The 11463-nt window shown below is 52.5% G+C and overlaps 1 protein-coding gene across 1 annotated transcript in view; it reads right to left on the reverse strand.

The window, feature by feature from the left end:
* Positions 1 to 11463, reverse strand: part of ARHGAP39 (Rho GTPase activating protein 39) — a 46846-nt gene that overhangs the window by 29050 nt on the left and 6333 nt on the right. Inside the window, exons 3-4 of the mRNA XM_026867391.1 lie at positions 4543 to 4553; positions 3872 to 3952 (exon numbers count right to left, since the gene is read on the reverse strand). Coding sequence (XP_026723192.1) covers positions 3872 to 3952; positions 4543 to 4553 — 92 coding nt within the window. The remainder of the gene's footprint in view (positions 1 to 3871; positions 3953 to 4542; positions 4554 to 11463) is intronic.

The following is an 11463-nucleotide window of genomic DNA, read 5'->3' on the forward strand; positions in this document are numbered from 1 at the left end:
GGGCTGAGCCAGCGCTGAGGGATCTGGGGGAGTTGGGAACAGTCAGGGGGAGGGTCGTGGTTGGGCTGGAGGATCCTCAAGGGCTTTTCCAACCCAGATGATTCTGGGATTCCGTGATTGACAGCCAGAGGGGAGGAGGTGATGGAAGTGAGTGGACATGTGCCCAGGAGGGAGAAAACCACAGCCTAGGTCTCACCAAGCTTCCTCAGCCACCAGAGGCCTACAGATGTGTTGGGTAACTCAATCCTGTCCCTCTGCCAAGTCCACTGGCTGCCCACCTCTTATCTTGACCTTCAAAGGAGGCAACATGCCCTTACCATGGCTTTGAGAAAAACCTGTGGGACTAATGCATGACTTGGTGAGGAGGAGAGGGTTGGAAGGACCCGAGAAGGCTGGTGGCTGGAGATCTGATCTTCCACCTGCCTGTGAAGCCTTCAGGATCATTTCACGATTGATGTTTGGAAGCGGTTGGATCCCAGGGCTGGATCTGGAGGAGCTGGGGCAGAGTTGCTCCGGTGGAAGTGCTCGAGGGCTCAGCCCACACCACGCTCTGTGATGGAGTCTTTAAAGCTCTGGTTGGGTGCCAGTCCGTTTCGCAATCGCCACCTCAGTGCTGGCACGAGCCCGTGGGAAGCACGGGGGAAGATCAGCGATTCCACCATCCCTTTGCCACCTGGCCAAGCGTGCTGGAGGACCAAAAATCTGTCCCTGAGCATCCGAAAGAGGTGTCTGGACTGTGCTCCTCCCACCCAGGTCTTGGCCACTTCAGGCAGAGGTACCTCAAGGGTCTTCCCATTCGCATGAGGGACCACCCATGCATCTCTCTCAGCCATCCAGAGGTAGACGCCAATGTTGGGCTTCCAGATGGCTTCCTCCATGTCACGGGTGCTGGCCACCATCGTCCCCCCAGAAATACCCTTTGCAAACCCTCTGGAACCTGCTCGGCCTTGGTCCGTCCAAGGAAGAGCTGCCAGCTAAGATTTGGAGAAGCTGAAACCAAGATGTCTTTATGCAGGGTGATTTCCAGAACATGCCATGCACCCTTCTCCTTAAAATTAACCCAATTAGTATGAAATCACCCCTGCCAGCGCGAGGTAGGACTGGGGAGCTTTGATTTCAGCATTCATGAGTGCTGTGCAGCGCATGCGGCACTCACAGGGTTAAAAAAAAACCCACCCCAGGCTGTGGTGGCTTCTCTCGCTTGGCAGCCCCCAGACTGAGGGCACTTGAGACCCATTCTTCCAGAAGGAAGTCCACTCTCAGTTAATTAAGCAAAGCTGCTAATTAGCTTCCTGGCTGGGAGTGATTGGGGGGGGGAGGGTGGCAAGGTCTGTCCGTGGGTTTTTTTTACAGGCGGTAAAGTTGGGGTCGGGAAGATGGAGGCATCTCCTGCAGCAAAGCACATGCTGATGCAAACAGGTCATGTGTGTTAACCGCACTGAAATTTAATCTTTTAATTGCTTGGGCGGCCGAGGGCATCAGCCAGCTGGCGGGTGGGGACTGTTGTTCCCCAAAACCCCACATTGTCCCTCGTCTCGGATTGCAGCTCCTATCCGGCACCGCCACCCAGCTGCCTGGCGGGTCAGAACCCATCAGTGCCGAATCACTAACCCTGTTTGCAGAAAAAAAACCTGCTCAGGGTAGAGGGTGGCGTGTCCCTGTCACCGCTCCGTGTCCCCGTCGCCGGTTCATCTCGCTTGGCTGCGCCCCTGGACGCAGGCTCAGCGCCCGCTGCCAACTCCCAGCGGAACGCGCTCGATGCCCAACAGCAGAGCACGGGAGGCACCCGCAAATCCCATTTCCAAACCACGCAGCGGATCCGGGACTACCGAATCGCACTCCCTTCCACTCTTCCTCACTTCTCTGGCCTGCCAACTGGGAATTGCATCCACCCGGCATGCAGAAAGGATGCTCTGGGGCAAAGCTGTCCATGAGCAGGTCTCTCTGAGCTCACCTGATGCTGAGAGCTTTCTGCCAGTGAATAAACACCAGATACCATCACTCTATTTGTTTCCCCTCCTAGAAAGCTTGTTTTTCCCCTCTCTTGCTTAAGTGTCAATTCATTCTGACGCTCCTGGGAGGTCACTGCAGAAGCAGTGAATTACAGGGCGGGCAGGATGGCACACGGCCAGCGCCGTTGGGTGATTTTCCACTCGCACGTGTCTCGAACTGGGATGGAGGCTGCTGCAAACCACGTCACCGTGGAGCGGCTCAGCAGCCCGTGGTGTCACGGAGCAGCAGGGAAGGGAACACGGAGCATCGTGCTGGGGAAGGGAACGTGGAGCATCGCGCCCTCCTGGTTCTCACTGCCAGCACAGGAAGCAAAGCAAGAGCTAGAGATGCTTCAACTCACCTGCATCTCCAGAAAAACACAGAAACTGGGGGTATTTGTTAAAGCCCAGAGCAACCAGGCAGGGAAAGCCCCCAAATCTGACCGTAGTCTATAGACCTACTGTCTTAAAGGCAGAAAGGCTTCAGGCCACCAGGTCTGGATTAGTAAAATCATCCACGCAGGTGTTTATCCTTCCTGTTCCCACCTGATCGGATCTGGATGATGCCAGCAGGTACCACACAACCCCACCTGCAGAGGCTGGGATGGGGTCAGGGCGAGACGGCTCTGTCTGGGTCTATGGGAAGGTCCCAGAGCTCGCAGACCCTCCCCACCACCTCCATCCTGGCAGGTGGTGACCAAAGGGGATCATCTCCCAAACCTTCCCTGGCAGGATGAGGTGGGTCAGAGAAGATGCTTCCTTTGGCCACTCAGAATGGTGGCCGAGGAGCCATCTGGGCTGTATCAAGAGTCATTTCTCAGTCCCCCCTAAATCCATCCCTGCTCACAGCGCTTTGGGTTTTGAAGGCAAAAAGCTCGTTTTGAAAGCGGCGATGCAGGTGCTGGGCCAGGCTCCAGCAGCCCAGCCCACGACTGTTCCCCACCTCTGCTCATCTACTTAGACATACTCAATTCTGGTGATTTTTTTCCCCAAGGCGTTTAATCCATATCAGTACCAGTGAGAAGTCAGAGCATCCGTGCACCTGAACCACTTGGACAAACTCTAAGAGGGGCATTTTGAGCTGTATCGAAGACAAGCACGCTGCCACATTGTTTTCTAGCAACATAAATCCATGAAAGCTGGAGGTGGCGGTTTGGTCTAGCACCTGAAATCCTGATCTGAGCAAGAGAGAGCTGATATTTGTCTTAGAAATGGACTCTGAAAGCAGTTGGACCCACAAGTTGGTTTCTCTGAAGGGTTTCTCACCTCCAAAGTCCTACTGAGACAGAGCATGGGATTAGATGGGTTCGCTGCGGCGGATGAAATCCATTCCCACATGAACCTCCTTATAGTTGATGTAAAAATCCTAAGAAAGAGCCTAGAAACCAGTTCCAGTGTGGAGAGATGTTCAAGCCACCATCCCATTGTGATGGCAGGTGTTGGGGTGCATCAGCAGCACCGGGTGAGTCCCGGCCCGATGGTGGAGCCTAACGAAACCCCACAGACCAGGAGCTCACCCTGAGGTGTGACCCCACGACTGGGCAGCCCTGGTGCTCCTCCCATCCTGCTCCAGCTTCTGGTCATGGGTAGGAGCCACTCAAATGAGAACCACCCCATAGAGAGGATGGATGGTCCCTGCTCCAAAGAACCATCAAAATATATTTCAAGATTTAAAGGTGGTAGTAAAGCTAAAAACCGTAACACATGAAGGGAAGGGAATGGGGAGGTGGATCAGAAAAGCACAAAGAACACACGGGTGTTATTCGCTGCCCCGTCCCTGCAGGTCAGCTGGTGGCACACGGGCTGTCCCACACCCCCACCTCACCACCAAGGCCACGTTGCAGACCCCAACCCCGATACCGGAGGGAAATTTTGGCTACCTGTAGTGGAGGAGTTGACCTTCTGCACTGTAATCCCGATAAATGTCATATTCTTTCTCAAACACTCCGGAAGGCGACGAACTGCAATACAGTAACAGTGAACAAGGAGTTACCAACGGTGACTGCGACGCGCACGTGCCCTTATTCAAGTCTCCTTTGCTTTAGGATTAACAAAGGTGCATCCACAGAGAGGGGCTCCCAGTCCCTGTTAGTCTGGGCTCTGTACTCCAGGGACCTACTCCCACCTCTTCACATCAAGCTTTGAGTCATTAATCAGTCGTTCAGCACACGATGACCAAGCCCTCCGTGGCTGTGGTCTCCGGCTTCATTTCAAACCCCGAGAACACCACATTCTCCCTTAAACTTGTCTTATTTGTGAGGAACAGCTGTGGACATGCCTAGACAGATCCTAAATACCTCATAACTTTGTCCCACCCATGGTCCTTTCCAAGAGCAGCCGTTCCTCATGCCTCCAGCATTGCTCTCGCTCTGTGCTCATCTCAGATGGTCGGAGCCAAGACGGGCAGAGGTGGCGAGCCCCAGAAAAGCCCTTTTTGGCACATTTTAATCTACAACGTTGTAGTCAGTTCCATCTGAGCCCGCAGTGCCCTTGCTCCAAGAAGAAGGTCACAGCACCAACAGCTACCAACCTATTCCAAGAGACACCTTACCTCAGCACACCCTGAGAAACATGTTAAAAAAAACACCTGGGGGTGCAGGATGGCATTTACACACTGCTTTTTGGACTAGCACCAGCTTAAAGCCTCTCCTAAAAGAGCAAACCCACTCTGGCTCCATGTTCCCTTTGGCTTCAGGCCTGCCCAGAAGTTGAGACCCTCCAAAATCTCCCAACAAGGCAGGTGACAAGGTCTAAGGTTTCCAATACTGTTCATACCCATTGCCAATATTTACTCCACAAGCACAGGAAAGGACTTTTTTTTTTTTTTTTTTTTGACTTAACAGTCCTTCGCTGTGGAGATGTGCAAATTGTTCAGAAAACACAGGGCGCGGAGCGTATTATTAGAAATTTGTTCTGCATTGAAACGTAACAGCAAACATCTGGAGAAATAACTTCTTTCTGAGCAGTTTTCGAAGAAACGGCGTTAAAGCCCCCCTACGTACACATTAAGGCGCTTGTGTTAATAAAATCCAGATCAGATGTTGGTTTCAGAAGAAGAAAAAAATGAAAAGAAACAAATCTTCTTAATAGGATAGACCTCAAAAATTTTATTCAAGCAAGAGGCAATAAAATTAAGCTTCTGTCAAAGCTAATTTTAATGAGACTTCTGAGCCCTGAAATTATGACTATGTTGAATTGCTTAATCCCTTTTTCCTCTCGAGTGCACGTGAATGAGTGCTCCTCCTCCTCTACAATGCCCAGTGGCTTCTCAAAAGAAAGGCATCAGCTCTGATGCCCGGTGCTGTACCCAGATCCATGGCTCCAGGATCTCCTCCCCAGTGGGCGAAGTCCCGGATGGAAGGGAATTAATGCTCAGGAAGCTTCCTAACGGAGAGTGCCGCTGCTGAAAGAGGCTGTACCTAACACTTACTGAAGAGAAAGGCAGTGGATGTTGGGGGAAGACCTCAAGGAAGGTCTCTCTCAGGCAAGTTCTTGTGATCACAGACATGTCTGGGTTGGAAAAGCCCTTGAACTCCTCCAGCTCAAACATGACCCTCCCCCTGACCATTTCCAACTCCCCCAGACCCCTCAGCGCTGGCTCAGCCCGACTCTTCAACCCCTCCAGGGGTCCCGGGGACTCCCCCCTGCCCTGGGCAGCCCATTCCAACGCCCAACAGCCCCTTCTGCACAGAAATCCTTCCTCAGAGCCAGCCTGACCCTGCCCTGGGCAGCTTGAGGCCATTCCCTCGGGGCCTGGCGCTGGGGCCTTGGCTCCAGAGACTCATCCCCCCTCTCTGCCCCCTCCTGGCAGGGAGTTGCCGAGGGCCAGGAGGTCTCCCCTCAGCCTCCTCTTCTCCAGACTGAACCCCCCCAGTTCCCCCAGCCGCTCCCCAGCAGACCTGTGCTCCAGACCCTGCCCCAGCTCCGTTGCCCTTCTCTGGCCACGCTCGAGCCATTCAATGGCCTTTTTGGGGTGAGGGAAAGCCAAGCAAGAGGCAGACCCTCATGGCAAACAGGTTTCCCTTCTGGTGGTGGCATCCCTGCCCAGCCATGGCCTGGAGAACCTTCGAGGACTATTTCATCTATGCAAAGTCTTGATGCTGTGGGACTGAAAGGAGACTCCCCTTTCTGTCAGGTTTCTCCAGGAAACAAAGACTTCAGGACCACTACACAAAATCTGTCCACTTGCCCTACTTCATGAGCCTTCTGGAAAGATCTGCGAGGTAAGAAATGTCCCCCTGGGTCAGAGCAATGGTGTCTCCAGCCCTCTACTCTGCTTCAAACCATGGCAGCAGGAGATGCTGTGTATGGAGAGCTCATGACCCCGCTTACTGCCTGCAGCCCATGCCCTCGTGCCCCCCAGCACCCAGTCCCTGCATTACGGCTGACAGCAGGGACGTGTCCTCCCAGTCACCCACTTAAGTGTTTATGGACGGGTTGTCTTGAATTTGTTTAATCCCTTCCTGAACATGCAGCAATGTCAGCCTCCACAGCTGCCCACCGCAACAAATTCCAGAAGTTTGCTACCTGCTTCCCACCCCTTTCCTTGGCTAAAAAAATAATAATTAAAAAAAAAAATCACCTGATCATGAGCAGTTCCTTCTGGCCTCATATTTTTCAAAACACTTGCAAGTAAGGGCCCTGAGCACGTCTCCTTGCATCTCAGGGCAAACCTTCTGTGCTAAAGGCTGTGGGAATCTGGAAGCAAGGAGGGGATGGAGTCTCCTCCGGGCACCGGCTCCCAAAATCTCCATCTCTTCTCATATTCACCAGACAGAGAGGATCTGAGGAGCACAGAGCAGCACCGCGAGCATCTGGCCAGCCAGTTACCAGAAAATGAGCTGACCGTAAATTCCCAGTAACGATGTCAGCTGCTCCTCAGCCAAAGCACAGCTGCTGGAATTTCAGATGCTTTCGTGCAAAGCTTCTTCCAAAGGCTGTTGAAGTGGCCGCAGAATTACGCGGCTTTTAATATTTTGGCTGGTGCCAGTTGGATGCAGGAGGAGGAGGCTGCGTGAGCTCACAGGTGAATGGACGTTATTCACATCTGGCTTCAAAACCTGGATGAAATACCTAAAGAGGTGGATTCTCCTCCCGATTTGGTATTTCATGTAGCACACGGGACAGTACAACCCTTGTCTTAACGCAACTCCTGCACTTTCTATCCCACTGTGAATTCCCAACTGGAGCTCCGAACCAGCCCATGAGGCTGGTGAGATGGGAGAGCTTAGCACCAGGGCTTGCTCTCAAACACACATGCTGACTTGACATACATTAACACCTCGTAATCTTTAAAAGAAAGTTCTCTTAGGCTGCCACCTCCTCCTTTTGAGATAAATCAATTAAAACCTCAGGCTATGAGCGAGTTGTCGCTGACACACACTCCACGCTTGAAGCTCTTGCGTGGTCCAAAAAATGCCAGGCAAAGCAGTAAGATCGAGATCAACTGCAGCGCTCCAAATCCATCCCACCAGCAGAGCCAGATCAGGAGTGAAATTGCTGCCGGTACACTGTGGGTGGCATCGCTCTTCATTCAGGTACTGATGAGTCAGACTTGGCTTCGTTATCGTCGCAATCAGCTCTTACCAGTGGAGCTGCAAATGAGACTGATAGCGAGAATCACATCCACCTGCAACATCATGAGCTGCAAGCTTCAAGGTCAGGGTCAACGCGGCAACGAAACACCTGGGACATCCCCTCTGCTCTCCGGCATCTTGCTGGAGATGAAAACTCACTCCTTGCTGCCACTGCTAAGACCCCACATGTTATTTTGGGGGTGATTTTAGCAAGTTCTGAACAAAAAGATGCCAGAAGGTGACAGCACATAGACTGCTAAGACCACAAGAAGACCCGGCGAGCTGACCTGTGCACTTAAAAATGGAACTCTGGCTTGTGTTGGAAAGAAATATCATGCCACAAGCAGGAGACAATCAGGGAACGGGTGACAGGCTCCCACTAGATAACCCGTTTGGGAGGACAAAGGTGTCGAGGGATGCTGAAGTTGGCAGATACCAAATTGTGAGGTTTTGTTTCATATTTGATAATTGGAAGACATTTTTCAGACCTGGGTTTGGTTCTGGGTCTCAAGGTTACAGATATTTGAGATGCACAGATCTGCTCCATCTCTACTGGGAGCCAATGGTCGGGGTGGAGCAGGGGTCTCCACACCTCCTGTGTTGAAGAAAGGCAGGTAGGGTCCCCTCACCTTCAAGGGGAGATTTTGGGGGTGAGAAGGTATTTAAAAGCTTTCCAGGACAAAAAGCCTCCTCTAAGGTATTACAGCATGCACTGTCTTAGTTTGTCTTGAGGCCAGGAGGTGAAGCAGCTGGTGCACATGGTGCCCAGACTAGATCTTGCCTGGGAACATGGAAGCTCAATGTGATGGTGGTCAGGGAGCTGCCAAAGGCTGCGCCATGTTAATTGTGGAAATGATCACAGAATCCAAGAATCCTTCAGGTTGGAAAAGCCCCTCGGGGTCAGCGAGTCCAACCCTCAGCCTGACTCTACACAGTTCTCCCCTACCCCACATCCTCCACAGCTCATCCCAACGGCCCTGAACCCCCCCCAGGGATGGGGACTCCCCCCTCCCTGGGCAGCCTGTTCCACTCTCGGACCACTCTTGCTGGGAAACATTTTCTCCTCCTGCCCAGCCTGACCCTCCCCTGGGGCAGTTTCCAGCCGTTCCCTCTTGTCCTGTCCCTGATCCCCTGGGAGCAGAGCCCAGCCCCGGCCTCTCTGCAATGTCCTGTCAGGAGCTGCAGAGAGGGATGAGGGCTCCCCTCAGCCTCCTCCTCCTCACCCTGAACACTCCCAGCTCCTTCCCTGGCTCCTCACAGCATTGATTCTCCAGCCCTTCCCCAGCCTCGTTGCCCTCCTCTGCCCTCGCTCCAGCCCCTCCAGATCTCTCTGGGGTTGAGGTGCCCAAACCTGGACACAACCCTCCAGGTGTGGCCTCCCCAGTGCCGAGCACAGGGGACTGTCACCTCCCTGCTCCTGCTGGTCACACCAGTGCTGATCCAAGCCAGGAGGCCGTTGGCTTTCTTGGCCCCCGGGCACGCTGCTGGCTCCTGTTCAGCTGCTGGTCAGTGAGAACCCCCAGACCCTTCTCTCCCAGACAGTTCTCTGATGAAGCATCAAGGTGAGCATGACGTGTGTGTTGTTGTCAAAAACATGGACATGACAGGCTGTGACACTGTGTGACATTTAACGTTTGTGGAAGGTGCCTCTCACTGAAATCTCAAGGGAGACAAGGGTCAAAGATGCCACTGCCCCCCGTGGGACCAGGTGAGGGAGGGGATTAGCGAGAGTCCCTGTCCCCAGGAGGTGGAAGAGGGACAGCTCAAGGAGCTGCTCCCCCTCCTGGTTGGACTCAACATGCTGAGCCGTGACTTGTAGAGGCAAGAATTTAATCCTTGGTCTTGCTAATAAATAAAACTGGTCTCCTTTGCCTGTTCATTTTCCTGCTGAAACCTGGAGCCTGGTGTGAAGGATCCCTGCAAGAAACTGAGGGTCCTGCCTGGCGCAGGATGGAGTTCTGCGACATCCGTCCAGCCTACAAAGCTGACAGTAGCTCAAGACTTGCCCTGCCTCCCTGCCAGGCCAGGGGCTGATTAGCTGGGGAGAGTTGGCTCACATTTGGGCAACAGCTTAACTACAGGCAGCAAATCCCTCTGGGGAAGCAAGTGCTTCTGTCCAAACTGAGCAAAACCACGTCGTCTGCTGCAGGAACGTGGAAACTGGTCAAACCACGCAGACTCTCAGCAGTCAGACTCAGACTCACAAAAGCAAAGATCTACATGGTTGCAGAAAGGAGCAGTCATGGGGGCTGAAAGCTTGCAGACCTTAAAGCTTGTAGACCTCAAAGCTTGAAGACCTTAAAGCTTGAAGACCTCAAAGCTTGAAGACCTTAAAACTTGAAGATCTTAAAGCTTGAAGACCTCAAAGCTTGAAGACCTTAAAACTCGTAGACCTCAAAGCTTGCAGACCTTAAAGCTTGTAGACCTTAAAGCTTGAAGACCTTAAAGCTTGAGGACCTCAAAGCTTGAAGACCTCAAAGCTTGAAGACCTTAAAGCTTGAAGACCTTAAAGCTTGAAGATCTTAAAGCTTGAGGACCTTAAAGCTTGAAGACCTTAAAGCTTGAAGACCTCAAAGTTTGAAGACCTTAAAGCTTGAAGACCTTAAAGCTTGAAGACCTTCAAGCCTGCAGACCTTAAAGTTTGAACACTTCTAAGCTTGCAGACCTTCAAATAGCACCACCAGGACACGGTCTCTGCATACAAAGGTCCTCCTGGTGACCTAGACTCAGATATGCCTTCAGCTATGGCATGAAAGCCCCATAAACATGAAGAATGGCACAGATTTTGCTTAGGCCTTGCTTTAGGCCCATCAAATCATCATTTCAGTCTAATCCTGGGAAATCCTTACCGGTGTGCAGCCTGGAAAAGCCCTTCTTGAAGATACAGACCTTGCAGGTCTGGTTCAGAGGGACAGGACTCTGTGCAAGGTGCAGCCAGACTGATGCTCCCAGGAGGAAAAGGGCTATTTGCCTTCTCAAACTAAGGATCTCTGAGCATCCCACCAACTCCAGCAAGACCAACAGCAAACGCCACCCCACAACTGATGCCCGTGCACGCCGTGCTGCGTCAAGCACAGGTCAGATTTGTGCCGGGCTACAAAGTCCCACCAGCAAAATTTTTTTGCTGCTTTGTTCCCGCAACAGCGGGGTCATTGTGTAGAAGAGCACGAGACAGCTCTGCTCCACCATCTCTTCTTGGCTAACAGGCACGAAAGCAACAGCCCTAAGTCACTGGATAGAGACAGGTATTGCAGAAGCACCTTAATCATAGAATCATCAAATGATTTGGGTTGGGAACAACCATCAAAGGTCATCTAGTCCAACCCCTCTGCCATGGGCAGGGACATCTTCAACCACATCAGGTTGCTCTGAGCCCCGTCCAACCTGGCCTTGAATGTTTCCAGGGATGGGGCATCGACCACCTCTCTGGGCAACCTGGTCCAGTGTCTCACCACCCTCGTCGTAAAAAAATATCTTCCTTTTAATCCAGTGGCTCTGTTAGTCTGACCTTTGTCAAGCACAATTCATAAGGCGTTGGCTTAAAAACCTTGAAAAAATAGCTTACTGGGGGGTGGGGGGCGGGTAGGGGACAAAAGCTCCATTACATCGGTGCTGATGGGAAGCCGGGCTAGCAGGAATCTAACAATGCTGCTGCTTAAATATCAAATAGCTGGCAAGCCTGCCCCCAGCTCTCCAGCGAGCTCCACGCCTGCTGCTTCCACCAGCTATTCATTTATGCTGAAATCTCAGTGAGTGACTTTTAATGACCTCCAAAAATTCAGCTTGTCTTGGAGAAGCAAGAGCAGCCGGCTCGGCCACCCCTGGGTTTGTGCAAGCACCCCCGTCCTTCCCACAGATCCCCCGCTGGGCTCCCACCGTGCTCCCTCTGGGCATCG

This window comes from Athene cunicularia, unplaced genomic scaffold (genome assembly GCF_003259725.1).
Source record: "Athene cunicularia isolate RWA unplaced genomic scaffold, athCun1 SCF_33, whole genome shotgun sequence".
Classification (NCBI taxonomy): domain Eukaryota; kingdom Metazoa; phylum Chordata; class Aves; order Strigiformes; family Strigidae; genus Athene; species Athene cunicularia.